Source organism: Nelumbo lutea, chromosome 1 (assembly GCF_056320005.1).
Source record: "Nelumbo lutea isolate HS-2025 chromosome 1, American lotus-T2T, whole genome shotgun sequence".
NCBI lineage: Eukaryota > Viridiplantae > Streptophyta > Magnoliopsida > Proteales > Nelumbonaceae > Nelumbo > Nelumbo lutea.
This window is the reverse complement of record NC_142684.1, coordinates 196995799-197014344: the sequence shown is the minus strand read 5'-3', so window position 1 is coordinate 197014344 and position 18546 is coordinate 196995799. Positions and strand designations below refer to the sequence as shown.

General features: G+C 37.6%; 1 protein-coding gene across 1 annotated transcript in view; it reads left to right on the top strand.

Moving 5' to 3' along the window:
* CPSF160 (cleavage and polyadenylation specificity factor 160) overlaps positions 1-18546 on the top strand; it is a 112932-nt gene that overhangs the window by 17673 nt on the left and 76713 nt on the right. Inside the window, exons 6-11 of the mRNA XM_088962056.1 lie at positions 1437-1532; positions 1703-1755; positions 10902-11033; positions 12837-12888; positions 13008-13130; positions 17656-17790. Coding sequence (XP_088818182.1) covers positions 1437-1532; positions 1703-1755; positions 10902-11033; positions 12837-12888; positions 13008-13130; positions 17656-17790 — 591 coding nt within the window. The remainder of the gene's footprint in view (positions 1-1436; positions 1533-1702; positions 1756-10901; positions 11034-12836; positions 12889-13007; positions 13131-17655; positions 17791-18546) is intronic.

Sequence of the window (18546 nt, the reverse complement as noted above, 5' to 3'; positions counted from 1 at the left end):
ATCTACAGCTTTTGTCTAAATTTCTTATTCCATTACTTTAGTGAGTAGGGACATCTTTGGATTTGGATTGGGTGTGGTATGGGTTTGGATCAACCGAAACTGAACCATCTAAATTTAATGGGGATACCAGACTTGATTGATCCACCCCACAAATAGTGCGTCTATGATAAGACCTGGCTGGTGCCTTTTCCCAAATTGGTGTATCATATGCGAATCTTGCGGTGAAACTGCTTACCATCTTCTTTAATTACTGCCCTTTTGCTTGCTGTATTTGGGATTGTTTTTTTTCTCTTTTTGGTTGCAGGTGGATTACCCCAAATAGTTTGGATAGGTTATTTGATTCTGCTACCTTCAGGTGGCCAAAAAGAAGGGGGAGAGTACTATGGAGATGCACGAGGGCAGCAGTGATTTGGACAATTTGGGAGGAAAGAAATATAAGAATTTTTAATGAAAAGAAAAGAAGTAAAGAAGCTGTGATAGAAGGCATTTTGGTAAAGGTGGTATATTGGGTAAAGTCTTTGAATTTATTTTCAGGCTTTTTTGATGATGTAATCAGAAATTGGGGAACAGTTGCAACCTCATCCTCTTCTAAGAAGAATATTTTAAGGATTTGGGTTCCACCTGAGAATGGCTTCCTTAAATTAAACTTTGATGGCATTAGTTTTGGTAATCCAGATCCATATGGAATTGGAGGGGTGATAAGGAATGAAAGTGGAGTAATTGTGGATTTGTTTTCAGGACCACTTGGAGAAGGGGATTCCACAAAAGCTGAGTTGAATGCAATGATGCTTGGGTTGCAAAAATCTGTGGAAATAGGGGTTGGGAAGCTGATAATTGGAGGAGATTCAAAAATAATTATAAGTTGGTTGAAACAAGATGAAAGGACTCCTTAGTACTTCAGAAATGAAATCAAAAAGTTTTGAAGGCGTTCAAAGGATATGTAACTAATAATTCAATGGACTCCAAGTTGAGTTGAGTCCTTGAGGCCCTAATCAAGTACTCCTGTTTTCCTTAGTATTTCATGATATTCTACCTTTTTAAACCTTGTTATTGATGAAAACAAGAGTGTTAAGATTTGAGATTCTAGTTAAATTACTTGTACAATTTCAGAAATAAATGGTCTAGCATAGCTACTCCTGTTTTTCCATTTCTTCTCTTCGTAATATATTTTATCACTATGGTAATATTTATCAAAAAAAAAAAATTATCACTATGGTAATCCATAAAAGAAATTATTATGGCGATCTAGGCATCCTGCCTTTCAGGAACAATTTGATTCTATCATGAACACAAAAACAAACTAAGGTTTCTGTTCTGCAGTAATGTGTGACCTCTTAGTTTTCTCATCTCCTCCCCTCCCCCCCCCCCCCCCCCCCCAAAAAAAAAAAAAAAATCTCATATACAGATAATCCCTGTTCTTTTTGTTTTGTCATCAGAATCTTCCACATGATGCCTACAAGCTTCTTGCTGTTCCTTCTCCAATTGGTGGAGTGCTTGTAATTGGTTCAAACACCATCCATTATCACAGTCAGGTGGTCCTTTATCCTTATCTCTGCATTTTGATTTCTGTAGTAAATTTGGCATGCTTTTAATTGTTGCTTAATATTATTATCTGTTGGTTAACTTTTATTTCATGTTATTTAATCTTATATTTGATATTGCCCCAGACGTTATATCTCTTTTTTGTTTGGTCATTTTGCAGTCAGTATCTTGTGTGTTGGCTTTGAACAATTTTGCTGTTCCTCTTGATAGTAGGTCATTTCCTCCCCCTTATTTTCTGTTGGTGTTTTTGATATTTTCTACTCAATTTTATTATGCGAATAGTTTTTAAATTTCAACTTGTCTGAACATTTCTTTGGCTAGTATAATAAATGCACTTATTATTGCACAAATGAGAAGATTAACATTATTCCCCTTTGTCTTTTATTGAGGAATCTACAGCCTTTATCTGTTTTTCCCTATTGATAAATAAACTTTTGTTCTCCATATTGATACACTTTTTGTTTTTGATTTTTTTGTTCTTTTTTGCTTTGGTGTAGGTGCTCTAGTTCATGCTCTTAGATTTAATTCTTAGACCCCTGGGTGTTGCATGTCTTACCGCTTGTTAATTGGGGGGGGGTTAGAAGAGAGATGTACCTAAAGTTTGCAATCAATAATGTTCTTGGTGGTCCCTGATTAACATTCTTTTAATAGGTACTCATAAAATTTATGAATATGTATGAACCTGAAGGTGTATAAAAAGACGTTTTACAATAACTTTTTATCAAAGTGATAGTTTACAGTTCGCTGTAATGGTTCATAATTTGTCATCCTCTACACCCAAAATACCAACAAGTTGAATGCAAAGCCTGAGAAAACCTAGTCCAAAGTTCAGGCTGCTAGCGTCCATGCAAAGCTTGAGAAATCTTCTGCTTTTCCTTAAAAAATATGCTGGTGTTGCAGGGAACTATTGATGACAATAGGAGGATCCAAAATGAAAAAACTGGGTAACTCCCAAATAGGTCGATGGGATAGTTTGCTGTTGCTTCTGAAAATCCTTGTATCTTTTAAGTTTCAGTAGTATGACTTTAAAATAAAGTGTATGTGTCCTAGTTAGCTAGGTAAGCATCTTGTTGCTATAAGCAAGGCATTTAGGCAAGGTGCTCAGCCAAGGGTTCAATTAACATGTAGAATACATATTATTGGCATAAGGAGTCTCAAGTTATGGGGTTTGTGCCTTATATTGGCCTTTTCCTTAGCCTTAATGCTCGAGCCTCACATGCCTTTCAAAACACTGGTTTTGATATTAAATTTATGAACAAGGACTTTCTAAGCATTAGTGCTTTCTAGGAGTTTGTAAAGAATAGGCAGATTATTGATGAGATCTTAATTGCTAATAGAGTCTGGAGTTGAAAAGAACTGGTAAAAAGGGTTTAATAATCTTGATTTGGAGAAAGCCTATGACCTAGTGGGTTGGTCCTTTTTAATGGAACTGATGAGAAACTATGGGTGTGGAGATTAGTGGTGTAAATGGATTCAAGGGTGTGTTAGAACTTGACACTGTTCAATTTTGGTGAATGGGATTGTAGTGGATCATTTTCCAGCTATTAGAGGAATTAGGTAGGGAGACCCTCTCTCCTCCTTTTTGTTGCCTTAGTTGTTGATGTCTTAGGGAAGTTAATCCATAGAGCAGATTTGAGAGAGTTGGTGTGAAGGTGGAGAGTGGGAGGGAATAGATTGGCTATTACCCATTTATAATTTGTTGACGATACGATTTTATTCTGTGAGGGAGATGATCTCAGATTGGTGAGAAATTTGAAATTGGTAGTTCAACTCTTTGAGCAAATGTCATTTAAAATTTAATTTTAATAAGAGTGGTGTAGTAGGGGTCAATATGGATGTGAGGGAGGTTTTAGATTGTGCTACTATTTTGGGTTGTGAAGTTTCCTAATGGCCAATGAATTATTTGGGCCTTCCTTTGGAAGATAACCCGACTAGTGGAAGTTTTTGGAACCCTGTGGTTGACAAATTTACAAAGAGGTTAGCTTCTTGGAAGAGGAACTATCTATCTTTGTGTGGCAAAATTCCATTGATAAAATCAGCCTTGGCCAGCATTCCTGTTTATTTGTTATCAGTGTTCAAAATCCCATTGGGGATGTGCAAGAGGCTTGAAGAAACTAATGAGAGATTTTTTGCGGGAACTGGAGTAGCAAAGATATGGCCTAGGGTAGCTTGGAAGTTGTATGTAGTAGGAGCTTTGGTGGTTTAGGAATTAGGAACATTCAGAAGAGGAATATGGCACTTTTAGGAAAGTGGTTATGGAGATTGCTGGTGGATAGTGATAAATTGTGGGTAATGTGATTTTAAGCATTCATGGGCTGGTGGGTTAGGGCTGGAATGCAGGAGTGATGGCTCGAGCTACTAGTGCTTTTCCTTGGAAATCTATACATGCCATCCTACCATCCTTCCTATAAGTTTTCAGGTATTACCTGTGCTCTGGGGATCTTGTAAAGTTTTGGGAACATGTTTGAGTGGGTTTGCCACTAAAAGATCGATTCCCTTCTTTGTTCTCCATCTTTAACTATAAAAATGAGTTTGTGCACCTTCTTGTCTTCTTTGTAGTGGGTTCTTGGCTTGAATGGGACTTGGGTTTTAGGAGGGGAATTATAGACTCGGATATGGACAATGCCTTGGCACTGCTTCAACTTTTACAAAGGTTTTCTTGATCAAAATCGGATTTCCGGATTTGGACCCTTTCTTGTTCTAGTAGTTTTACTTGTGCCTCGTTTTTCAAAGCCTTAACTCGACCCTTTGACAGTCTTGGGCAATCCTTTCTTGTTAAGGAAATGTTGAAATAGTTTACTTTTATTTCTTGTCTATTAATTTTGTCTTGTTAGGGTCCGTTTGGTTGGTTAAAAGCCTTTTTTATTTTCTGTTATTGTACTTTACTTACAGCTGGGGCACAAGGGCCTTTTTCCCTTTTATTTTAGATGCCCTATAAATACTAATAGAAGCTGGCACCGCCAGCACTGTTCCATTGGTCGCCAATCTCTCCTCTGCTCTTCTCCCTTCTTTCTTCTTTTTCTCTTCCCTTTCTCTCTTATTTCAGGCCAGCCACACTGTCAAGATGGTATCAGAGCGGGAATACTGACTGAGAGCAGATCGAACAAGCTTTCTTTTCTTTTTCGGCTTGCTGAATCTGGGCTGAACAAAACAGATCTACGACTGGAACAGTCCTCTCTTTTTTCTTTTTTTACCTTCCTTGGTCATGTACCAAGAAAAAAATCCAATGAATTTGAGCTGCTGAATGCTGTCAGACCTTTGTGAGGTTAATACCTCCTTTTTTTTGGATCGTGTGATCCTGTACCTGCGAAAAGGTGACTGTAGGTCACGAATGACCTGTTAGCTCCAGTAAGTGTTAAGGATCTCTCCTGATGATTAATGTTCTTAGACATTCTGGAAGGTTGGTAGGTTGAGATTGTTAACCCGTACAGTCTGAAATCAGTCTGATCTTGCCTCTTTTGTCTGGAAGTTGGTGCTGTTTTGTACTCAGATTGAGTCCAAACCGAAGTTTGTGTGTGGACTGAGTACGTGTGTGGATATTTTTTTTTTCTTGTTGAAAGGAGGGATCCTAAGTTGAGTGTTGAGACTGAAATTCTGTTTTGACCATGTCCTCTGAGAATTCTGCTACTTCGGCGGTTTCAGGAAGTCATAATGGACTGAGTGGGGGAATGGATATGAGTTTTCCCATGGCTGTAATCCCCTTCGATGGACCAACCTACCTTGAATGGTCTAGGGGAATAAAACTCTACATCACTGCCAGGGGGAAAATATGATATATTAATGAGAAAGTGAAGGAATCGAAGAATGGAAGTGCTGAATATGATAGGTGGAACTAAGAAAATAGTATGGTGATGTCATGGCTCTTGGTTTCCATGCTGCCACAGGTAAGAAAGACATTCATGTGGGCTGAAACAACTTATGAAATATGGGAACAAACAAAGTCCACTTATTCAAAGCAAAGGCACTATGCCAAGATATACCAACTGCAAGTTGAATCCTCTATTTGCAAGCAGGCGGAGAGGAGTCTCTCAGTGTACTACTCAGATATGATATCGATTTGGAAAGAACTGGATCACTATCAAAATGTGAATTGGAAGTGTGATGTGAAGGGATGAGAGATCCATTACATGGATAGCCGAACCCTGCAGGTAGGTTGGGCGAAATTTCAAAAATTTCTCTCTCCCATCTGGGAATCACATTCCCTGTTTTAGAAAACTGCATTTTCAAAGATTAATCTTGAACCCTAAACCAGACTAGATCTGAAACCAAAAAGGTAGGAGAGGGATATATCTGATACAGAGTAGTAGTAACTCCCAATGAAGGTGCTCACGCCCAAGGAGATCTCCAAAGACTGCTCCCACTGAAGATGACACAGTGTAGGGTGGAGTAGAATCAGTAGGGTGGTCTTTCAGCAAGAACCTGATTCTTCACCAAGAATCTGGTGGAGGGCGAGTGAGCACAACTTCAAATCAGTTTTTCTCCAAAAACTGATATCAAGAACCTTTCTTGATCGCTCCTACAGGTGGAGATCGAACTGGCTATGGCGGCAACAGTAGGAGAAGGCAAGAGCAGAAGATGGCGTCAGTCCAACTGGTGCTGTCTTCTCTCTTGAATTTGTAATCTGATGGATGAATTGGGGTTCGCCCTCCTCTATTTATAGCCTTAAAGAGAGGTTCTCCTAATCCCATTAGGAGTTTCCTAATCCAAATCTTGTATTTGGATCTGGACTCTCTTTAAGAGATAAGGATAATCCCTTATCTTACACTTAACCTCTCAGCCCATAATGATCAAACACTGCCCGACAAGAGATGACTTATCCCTTTTGCAAACATTTTGAAACCATAATATATATATGTATATCTCTATATAAATATATTTTGCAAAACAAATTTCAACGGTTTAAATCGGCTACTGGCACCTTTGGTTTCCATCGGAGAGTGGGTGATCATATCGTTGCTACGATCCTACCTCTCGCAAGTAATATGTCTTCGTAGACATATCCTTCTTTGAGAATCAACCTTTCTTCTCGACTTCTCCTCAGGGGGAGAGTAGGGTTAAGGAGAAACACACCCATGGTCAGAGTCAACTACCTCCTCTTCCTGATTCTCCTCCATTTTGTGTCTTTCTTCGCCGCCACAAAAGCTAGCAGAGTTCAAGAGCTGTGGAACTTGCCACTATGCAACCAACATCATCGGATTCTCCGGGGGTCGATCCTTCTCATTAGCTAGGTACACTTGTTCCTATTGATATGCTTGTACCTCTCAATGTTGATTCCCCTGTCATTAATGATCTTGATGTTCCTATTGCTAAGAGAAAGGGTGTTAGATCTTGTACCACTAATCATCCTATCTCTCACTTTGTGTCCTATGACCATATTTCACCTTCATATAGTGCAATCCTCTTTTCCGTTGACAATAACCCTATTCCTAAGAATGTGGTAGAAGGTTTATCCAAACCTGAATGGACAGATGCAATGAAGGAAGAAATTGATGCATTGCACAAAAATGACACTTGAGAGTTGGTGGATCTTCCTGAAGGGAAGGAACTAGCGGGATGCAAATGGGTGTTCACAGTGAAACACAAGGCTGATGGAACTGTTGAAAGGTACAAGGCTAGATTGGTGGCAAAAGGTTTTACACAGGTATATGGAGTGGACTATGCAGAGACATTTGCTTCAGTAGCCAAGATGAACTCTATCGGGATTCTTTTCTCATTGGCAGCAAATCTTGACTGGGAACTTCACCAATTGGACATTAAGAATGCTTTCTTGAATGGTGACTTAGAAGAGGAATTGTACATGATCCAACCTCCAGGTTTTTGTGCCAAAGGCAGTAAGCAGAAAGTGTGCAGGTTAAAAAAATCTTTATATGGGTTGAAACAATCACCTCGGGCCTGGTTTAGTAAGTTCCACTTAGCAGTTCAGATGGAGTTCAAACAATGACAGTTAGACCACACTCTGTTTGTGAAGAGAAAGGTGAAGGGAAAATAGCAACTTTAATTGTGTATGTGGGTGACATAGTGATCACAGGAGACTAGGAAACTGAAAAAATTCTTAGCCACTCAATTTGAGGTGAAAAATCTAGGACCTTTACGTTATTTCCTTGGAATTGAAATTGCCCGCTCTCAAAAGGGTATCTTTATTTCCCAACTGAAATATGTACTGGATCTACTAGAAGATACAGACAAGCTAGGGGTGAAACCAATTGACTCACCAATTGAACCTAACCATTAGCTGGGAGACAGTCAGGTGGAGTTCTTGAAAGATGTGAAGAAGTTTCAGAGGTCTGTAGGGAGACTCTTGTATTTGTTTATGACCAGGCCTGATATTGCTTATGCAACGGGTGTCCTTACTCAGTTCATGCACAACCCTAGGACAACTCACCTTGAAGCTATAGAGGGGATCCTTAGATACCTCAAGAAGTTTCGAGGAGCTGGTTTGCTGTTCCAGAAACATGGACATTTAAAGGTGGAAGTATATACCGATGTTGATTGGGCAGAGCCAGTTAATGACCTAAAGTCTACCAGTGGGTATTGTGCCTTTGTAGGAGGAAATTTGGTCACATGGAGAAGTAAGAAGCAAAGTTTGGTGGCTAGATCTAGTGTTGAAGCAGAATACAAAGCTATGTCTCATGGAGTTGCTGAAATCACGTGGATAAGAAACCTGTTGGGTGAACTGAGTTTTGCAGTTCGCAGCCCTATGTCACTCTATTGCGACAATAAAGCTGCTATCAACATTGCTGCTAATCCAGTCCTCCATGATAGGACGAAACACATCGAAGTGGACAAGCATTTTATTAGAGAAAAACTTGTGAATGGAGAAGTGTGCACTCCATATGTTAGCTTAGAAGAACAACTTGCAGAAATTTTCACCAAGGGTCTTCATCATGTGCAGCATAAAGATTTGTGTGACAAGTTGGCCATGATTGACATCTATGCTTCAACTTGAGGGGGAGTGTTGAAATAGTTTATTTTATTTATTGTCTATTAATTTTGTCTTGCTAGGGTCCGTTTGGTTGGTTAAAATCCTTTTTAATTTTCTGTTATTGTACTTTACTTACAGCAAGGGCACAGAGGTCTTTTTTCCTTTTATTTTAGACGCCCTATAAATACTAATAGAAGCTGATGCCACCAGCACTTTTCCATTGGTCACCAATCTCTCCTCTTCTCTTCTCTCTTCCCCCTTCTTCTTCTCTTCCCTTTCTTTCTTATTTCTGGCCGGCCACACTGTCAAGAGGAAATTTGGGGTAAACCGGTTCCTCCAAGGATTGGGGCCTTTGGAATTGGTTTCTCTCTTTGTTTGGTTGCAAGTGGACCCAACCAAATGTACAAAGCCTTTTTGACCCTTCTGTAGGTAGCTAGACAAAGAAGAGAGGAAGAGTGTTGTGGAGATGCACAAGAGCTGCGGTTTGTTGGACAGTATGAGAGGAAAGAAACCAAAGAATTTTTGCTGAAAAGGAGAGGAGTAGAGGGGCAATTATTGGGGTAATTATTGCTGGGGTGGTTCATTGGGTGAAACCTATGTATTTATTTGGTGATATTTCTACAATGGTATGTTTGAATGACTAGAAGGAAATGGCATCCTCAATTCCTAGTAATACCGTGTCCTCTCCTTTGTGGACTCCACCAGTTTCTGGTTTCACTAAGCTGAACTTTGATGGTAGTAGTGAAGGAAACTCTAGCCCTTTAGGTAGGAGTTTTCAGGAATGAAGAAGGTGAAGTTATTGCTATGTTTTCAGGCCCAATTGCAGTACTAAGAAGCTAAATATTAGTAGATTGTTCATTGAAGGAGATTCAAAACTGGTAATAGGCTAGCTAGAGGAGGATAATGGCCTGTGGAGCTACATTAATGAAAGAACAAAAAAGAAAATTTAAGTGGGTGACTCAGGGTATGGAAGTGAGATTGTAGTGGGTCGAAAGATGTGCCAACTCCTTTGCAGATGCACTTGCCAAACTAGGGGTGGGAAGGGATCAAATGTTTTGGGCTAAGTTGTAATTCTGCTGTTTTTTTGGGGGAGAGTTAAGAGAGTTTAGCTCTCCCTGCACCTTGTTTCATCCTTTTTATCTTTAATAAAATGGTTCTGTTCTTGATAAAAAAATGTTAGCGTCATCAGTGCATACGATTTAAGAAAAATGAGTTGCTATTATATGATTATAGATGCAATACAGGGTATGGAAGAATGCGGTGGGTGAAAAGAAGTGCTGATTCCTTTGCTTATACACTTGCTAAAGAAGGGGTAGGAAGGGATCAATTGTTTTGGGCTTTGTTGTAATCTTGAGTGATTTCTGTGGGGATGGTTAAGAGAGTTTACATCTCCACTTTGCTCTCTTCTACTTGTAACTTTAATCTTAATTTTTAATAAAGCGATTCTGTTATTGATAAAAAGAAAACACAATAAAAGGAGAACGGTCAACAACTGGAATAGGAAGGTTTATTAATGTCCAAAGGCGCTGCTGGTCCTGGCTATCTGGGGTTGTGAGAGGGATAGGCTGGATATAGACCTAACATCTGTTGATTTTTGCACAAAGTGGCTACTCTTAGACTTGAACTAGTGTTTCACTATTTTCAGCCTGAGATTTTAGTCTTTTACCATTGCACCATACTGTGGGCCCTTAATTGAAAATGTATTAATTTCAAATTTTCTACTTCATATTGGGTCTTTTCTTGATAGATAAAAGTAATTGTATGAATTTGTAAAGGAGCACGTATTTATATTTATATGTCATATCATAATGTAAAAACATAGCTTTGATGGATGCATATGACAAAAATCATAAATAGGATTACAAATAGTCTAGTCCCAAACAAAATGGTTTTAGAAACTCAAAACTTAATTAGTTAATCTTGTTGAGGCCCTTATACCTTATGTTCTCATTTTCAATTAATGAGGCTCAAATTTTAAAATAAGATTTTGGATGTATGTTTGTTATGTTCCATAGTTCAGCTATATAATGCAATGTATGCTAGGCGCAGGAAGTTTTTGATTGTAAGAGTTTCTTTAGAAACACTTTCTGTTTTTTAAATTTGATGGTACGAGTTCTTTACTAATGAAATGTTTTTGTTATTTTATAAATTGGTGGTGGTTGTGCATGGGATTTAATTTAATGTCCATTTGGCTGTTTATGCTGTGTTGCGACTTGCGATGTACTGGTTATCTATGAGCAGGATCATTTACTGTATCCCCAATAAGAATCCTCCTTGTATTTACATTGGCAATCTGCACTTACACACTCTAAGGTGCTTTCCTGTTGGGGATCCAGCAACGGATCCCACTCATAGGTAACTGGTTGATCCTGAGTGGTTTGTACTAACATGAAGATTTTTTTTTTTTTTTTTTTGTTTTCCATTTTTTTTTATGCAGTCAAGACATACCACGATCAAGTTTCAATGTGGAACTTGATGCAGCCAATGCAACCTGGTTGTTGCATGATGTAGCCATCCTATCAACAAAAACAGGAGAGCTACTCCTGCTGACATTGGTTTATGATGGGCGGTAGGTGACTTCTGTGCATCCTATATTTAAATGTATTTATTTGTTGTTTCCGAAGAACAAATGTTCTGCCTGGTTAATTTTTTCTTGGGTTGGAAGCAAGTCCATTCACTGTCAAATTAATATAGAATTTATTAAATTTATGAATATTTGCTAAAACTCATTCTCTAACAGAATATTCAGAGTTTATAATAAGTGGTTAGGTACATGAGTCTAAATAGTGGAAATCTTTATGTTAAGGTTGGGCATATTGAGAACAGGCAACCTAAAGCCAGTTGTAAGGGCCATTACCTACTGCAGGTCCCAGCTAATCTGTGGTCTTGTTCGGGGTGGATTTGATAGGAACCTAACCTTCTCCTTTGCTTGCACAAAGTGGCTTCTGTCAGGTTTGAATCAAAGCTCCGTTGTTTGTCAGCTTGGATTTTATCCTAAGCCATTTGTAATAAAAATAAATCTTAAAAGGTGCTGTATTAGAAACTGTGTTGGCTGTCAATATGTGGCGCTTCAAGTGATCAAGATGGTACAGTTTTGCATGTTGTTATCTGGTCCGCTAAGAGAAGGAATTTGTTAGTAGCAGAAGCAATGGCCTTATGGCAGTGACAATAGTTTACCAAAGCTATTTTGTTGGTTAGATTGGAGGTGGATGGGAATTTTAGGGTCACTAGTGTAAGGGCACATGCTATGCATGTGTGCAAGCAAAGAGTAATGATATGAGGTAATTAACATTATATAATCAAATTTAACTTTTATGACCTGCACCAAAACCAAGGCAAGTATCCGCTTTATATATAGTATAGATAAGTTGGGTGAAATCTTCAGCTAGTGGGAGTATTTGCGATATCATACAAGGGTAGGGAGATAGGAGCTTGTTGTTCAAGAAGAAGATGGTTATTTTATTAACAAGTGTTTTGTCATGCCTACTAGTTTTTTTAGGAAACACAATTTGATGATTTTTCTGAAGTTATAGCAGCCTGTTGATTTTTCAAAATACCTAGCATGTATGTTGTTTAACCTTAGCTGCTTTATTAATTAATTTTGATTAATGCAATGGTGTTTATGTTCTTATATGACTTTGTTTTTGTTGATATGAACCATCCAAGAGAAAGATGGCTATTTTGTTCATAAATTTTCTCCTTTCTTCTACACTCTTTTTTAAGAAAATGCATTTTGATACTTTTTATGAAGTTATGTCCAAAAAACCCAGTGTGTATGTTTAACAGTTTTTAGCTGCTTTATTAATTTATTTTGATTAGTACACAGGTGATTATGTTCTTATTTGACCTTTTTTGATATGAACCATCCAATAGGAAGATAGCTATTTTGTTCGCAAGTGTTTTTCTTGCTCTTAATCTCTTTTTAATAAAATACATTTTTATGATTTTTCTGAAGTTGTAGTGGCTTGTTGATTTTCAAAAAAAAAAAAAAAACAGCATGTATGTTGTTTAGCATTTTTAGCTGCTTTGTTATTTAATTTTGAACCTTAAATCTTGCTCTATGGTTAACAAATCTCACCTGAATAAAATTTATGGATTAGATGGAGGACATTTATTAAGTTTCATATTTATAGGATATAATTCTTAACTACTCATTGAGTCACTGCATCTGGTTCCTTGCAATGTTCAATGTCTTAGTGTGATGTTAAATGTAAAAAATGAATTAAAAGCAGAACAAAAAGTTGCAATCTCATCTCCTCCCTTTTATCTGGTATTTCTAATATTTTGTCTACATTTAAAAAAATAAGAAACAGCTTTAAGTATTAGTTTAGTGATTGTTGATCTTGTTCACTTGTTTATTTTTCTTCTACAGGGTTGTGCAAAGGCTTGAACTTTCGAAGTCTAAAGCCTCAGTTTTGACTTCGGTTAGTTTCATTATTTGAAATAAAAACTGTTTTAGTTTTTCTTGGATATCTTACTCTCATTAATATCTTTTTCTAATAGCAAAAAGTTGTAACTAGTGTTTGTTTTATTTATGTTGTAGGGCATCACAACAATTGGTAATTCTTTCTTTTTCCTGGGGAGTCGTTTAGGAGATAGCTTGCTTGTGCAATATACTTGTGGAATGGGAACATCAACTACAACCTCTGGGCATGTGAAGGAAGAGGTGCATATAACGTTCATGAAGTAACTTGCCATTCAAATGCCTTTTTTTGGTTGCAAGAAATTAAGCTAATTCGAATTTCTACCTTTCCATTCAAATGCCTTTTTTTGTGTAAACTTCAAAGGGATTTTCTGTGGAATGTTAAGGTTGAAAAAAGAATTTTTCATTTGGTTAAATGGGAGTGAGTATGTAGGGCCAAAAAATGTTGGGGGTTGGGTATAAGGAGAGTGGGGATCTTTAACAAAGCATTGTTGGGGAAATGGGTTTGGAGGTTTGGGAGGGAGAGGAAAGGGCTTTGGAGGGTTGTAGTGTTCAAATATGGGGTGGTGGATTTTAGGTGGGATGTGAGGGAGGTGAGATCTTCACATGAGATTTAATTCTTTGCTTCTACTATTTATGTCTTGGAAGGTGGGGAGTGGTTCTAGTGTGCGGTTTTGGGAAGGTGATTGGTTGGGGATGGGTAAACAATGCAAGCTGTGTCCCAAGACTCTATAGTTTGAGCAGCAAGGGGGTATTGGTTTCTCAATGCTACGAGGATAAAAATTATATGGTTGTGTGGTGTGCCACCTTCAGGAGACCTTTGTTGGATTGGGAAATGGAGGAATGGGTGGGGCTGTTGTCAAAGTTGCAAAAGGCTGTAATTGATCTGTAGATGTCAGAAGCAAAGTGATTTACAATCAAATCACTTTACAATGCTTTGGCTAGGATTAGGAATCAGGTAGAAGTCTCTTCAGTCAAAGGAATTTGGGGGAACCAGTTCCTCCAAGAGTGGAGACTTTTGCTTGGTTGGTGACAGTTGACAGCATTCTTACGCAAGATACGCTGAAGAAGAGAGGTTTCTATTTGCCAAACAGGTGTTTTATGCCTATCAGTGGAAGAGGCTTCACATGTTAGTTAGTTGCAGTTATGTGAAAGGAATCTGGGCTTATTTCTTCAAGCTTTTCAGACCAGATGGTTAGTCTCCTAATAGGTCTTCTGACATTTTTGAAGCATGGACAATATTATTTGGGAACATCAAAGTCAAAATCCTTAGGAGCTGCATTCTTTTTTCCGTTTGTTCAAAGGTGTGAAAGGAAAGAAATAGAGGTATTTTCGGTATGAAGATGAAGAGCAAAGAAAAGTTGGGGGAAGTTATCAACTCAAATCTCTTAGATTGGGTGTTAATTATTCTGGAGTTTGAAGGCTCATAAAAGAAGACTTTGGTTCGGATTTTTATCTACTTTGAATGGTTAATTGTTGTATCTTTGTTTATTGTGTTTAATTTTTTGGAGTTTCCTTTTTATGTTGGATGGTGATACCTTGTCACCTAAGACTTATGTTCCATTTTATTTTTCAATAAAAATTTCTTCTTTATTTGTTTTAAAAAAAAGGTGAATTTTAATCCCTCACAGAAGTTGGGGTCATGGTTCAAAGCATTGATGCCAAACCAAGGTTCAAAATATCGATACAGTCCGATACGCCGGTAGGGGTGTATCGGACTGTATCGTGGCTCGCATCCTTTTTTTTAAGTTTTTTTTCCAACCTGGTTCAGAGCGGTCGGTTTAAAGGCCCATCTACCCCCTGAACTGGTTTAGGCCTCGAAACACCCCCTGTAGGGGCGTGTTGGGAAGCCCACGATACAGCTTGATACGTATTGAAACTTAGAACCTTGTGCCAAACAGAGGAAAAAATATCCATATGACTCCATATACTGTCCTTGATCAATAGCAGGTAGTGCAGGAACTTGCATCAATTCAAGTCCTACAGAGCAACCTGCTCTGATACCATGACAAAGAGCAGAGTATGATGTACACACTAGGGTTGGATGGGTGTGTCTAGAATATTGACGTCTCCCAGAGAAGATCCTTGTATATTAATTATGGCGAATGGACAATTCTATCCTTACAAGTGGTACAACTATACTAACCTAGTATAGAAAAACAAAGGAAATGCAAAGCTAACCCTTATCGTCTATAGCTTCTTGTTAGGTCCCAGAAACTTGACACACAATTCTCAGACTCACAGCAGAATTCACACAACTAGAACATCAACAAAGGAACTGGTATTCATTCAGAAGAAAAGAAGAACATTAACAGTTGGTCGGTTCTTCGAGAGACTGCCGGCTCTCCCAATCACTCACAGTATTCTTCACTCAACAAAAGCCTATCTCCCCCATCCCCCAAAGCCCCTTCTTATACTCTTCTCACAACATACTCCCTCAATAAATGCCCAGTTGGCCAAGTTATAAATGCCCCTACCCTTCTTATTCCTAACTGACATAGCTATAAATGCCTCAAGACTCTCCTTATTCCCACCAGCTATAATTGCCCTCATGTTCAATTATTTCCCCCCTTGGCCGAAAGCTGACCTTTCCCCTTCCTGGCATACGTAAAGTTAATTGGGGGCCTATCACTTCTCTACTTGTCCATCCTTTTCAAAATATTTGTTCACTATATTTAGATCATTGACTTTTGCAAATTTTAAAATTGTGTCCTGTTTCACTTTTCTCCTAAAACATTAATGTTCCGTGCACCCTATTATACTGTACACTTCTCCCCACATAACCAATTTGATATCCTCCCACAGAGCTACTTTCTCCATTTAGAATTTCTTTAATTAGTCCACTTATGTTTTCCCAAAATTGTCTTTGAATGTTTTCTTCTTGATTTACTTTAGATGTATTAAGTACTAATTATGTTAATGATTTCGTCATCTAAAAAAGTCTAATTAAAATAATTCTTTTCTCAGTTATTTAATCATTTAATATTTCATTTTTTTAGCTCTTTGTTTATTTTTCTTGCTACTTCCTTTCTATATTTAGTTCTCCTGTGTACCATAGTTTATATCCGTCATTTTCTTTAACTTCCCTCTTGCATTTAGTTTTTTGTATGCACGTTATATTAATCTTTATCCTTTTCATTCTGTGTATTTATCTATTGTCTTGCTTATTAATATTTCCCACATTCTAAGTAGCTTATCACATTATTGTTTCTTGTACTAACTGCTTTATCTGCCCTTGTGCAAAAGGATATGGGAACCTTCACCTTTTTCTCACAACAACTAGGCATTGTTGTGGCGCATTGCTTCTTGGAACACCTAGCATACCATTGCCCAATTCTCATTTTATTCAGGTTAAGGTGTAGCACGTTGCTTTAGGGGAATACCTTGGCATCAGCAGAAAATGGCATTTTAGGACCAATGGACCATTAACAGATAGATTTAAGGGTTCAACAAAACTATTCTCTGATCCCACCACACTAGAATTAGTATGTGTAGATTCTCTTTTCACTTCAGAGTTCAGAATCAGTCTCCATGGCACTAAATTATCTTCAAAGTGCAATCACAAATGGAATGAACAGCACTAGAAGTACCAAACACCAGTTATTCCTACTTACCAGCAGTAGGTTGCACTGAAACATGGAGATTTCCCTCCACGAGTGTCAATCCATCTCAGAATGGCATTCCATTTGATTCTGGAAATTAATAATAGTCATAGGGATTAAGCAATATTTGGCTGAACTGTCTATCTGACTATCACTATGCCCCCAAACAAAATATTGCAAGCCTAAGTTTTTCAAACTTAACTCTCTAGGTGATCATCTACGGGTAGAATATTCTAGAAAAATATGTAAATAGCCTTTTAAGTAGGGTGGTTGAGATTGCCAAGCTCTTGAGTGCCAGTTTCTTAATATCCACCATATGACTCCAAGAGTCCTGACCTAAGTCATATGGTTTATCTCATGTTGGCTTGAGGAAGGAGAAATTAGCAGCTGTACCACTTGTTGTAAGCTCTGATACCAACTTGACAGTAATATGGAAAATCAAAAATAAAAATGATAATGTGATCTTTTACATACAGTCATTGGGTTATGCTATCTTTTTTAATTTTCCAGACGTAAATACTAATTTATTCTTTTTTTGATATCATGGAGATCTTTTTTGTCCAGATTTAAATACTTATATACTCTTTTTTTCTCATATCATGGATATTTGATCCTTTCTTTTCATATGGCTTTTAAGAATCTTAGTTATTAACAGAAAAAATGGAACAATTGTTTTGGGTTATCAGTGTCTAGAAATGCAGTTAGAAGAAGAAAAATGTACTGGAAGTTCCTCTCAATGGATTAGTTTATTGATCTTTTTGAGCAAATATGGACACAAATTCAGGTGCCATTTGGCAAGTCTTTTTTGAAAGATCGTCTGGAAGATCTGACAGCCAAAAGACGTAGTGGGCTTCTAGATAATTCACTAATCAAATAAAATTAACATATCTGTAATTTCCTACTAGATTGTGTTCATCCTGAATTTGGAAATGCTAATTGCTTTGCTTTTGTTTCAGGCTTGTTGTTGACTTCCTAACTTGTTGTTAATGTTTAGATATCTCCTCTGATGTAATGTTTCATTCTATGGCACTGTTGTAATTTTCTTCATTGTCATTAATTTTATTTCATTTTTACATTGATGTAGAAAATGAACTTTTTATTGTAATGAAATTCTGTTATTGATAAAAAAAGAAAATAAACTTTTTAGTTGCCTTTTCCTGTGGAAGGTTGGTGATATTGAAACTGATGCTCCTTCAGTTAAGCGTTTGCGGAGATCACCTTCTGATCCTTTGCAAGATATTGTTGGTGGTGAAGAGCTTTCTTTATATGGTTCAGCACCGAATAACTCAGAGTCAGTACAGGTTGAGTTTTGCTCTCTTGTTATTATTATTACTTGTTGGTTTTTCAGTGGTTTCTTATGTTATCTTTCTGATTAGCAACTTTATTGATTGTGTTAACGAAAGTAGTGTACAATGATTTATATATGAATTTGTACAATGATATGCCTCAGCACCCATAACATGGTTGATCAGAACACTATCTACCATCCTCAAATATGAGCGCATGCATTCATTCCCCTAAGAGGACAGAACCCCAAAATAGTTGCCTTATACAAATACCCTGCCTGCTAGAGCATCAGATAGGCTTACATACCTTCCTGGCATCACAAATCCTTGCACCCCCTAATGACCAACAAGAAACAAACAAACAGCAAAAGACACTAAACACCAACTTAGCACCTCACAATTGCTTGAACGGAAATTTCTTTGCTCCTCTTGCAAACCTTCTTTGCTTTCTTCACCTTCTTGGCTTTACACCAAATAAACCCCCTTTCAATCTGGTGAATACTTTTGAAACCTGAACAACAGTATGATGCTTTTTTTTTCCTCCTAAATTGTCTTGCTGCATTAGGAATCTTCTCCAGAGCCTATTGATCCTTAGAACTAGCATTCATCCTTGTAATTCTAAGATCACATTCTTCTAAAAATCTGATAATATGTGGCATTGACCTTGACTGTCTCTAAAAACCCCTTCAATTCTGTACTCTCCTGGTTTTCCTGAGCTGTATCTATCAAAAAGTTATCTTTACAAAGTCTTGTGGGGGTGTAGTAGAACAT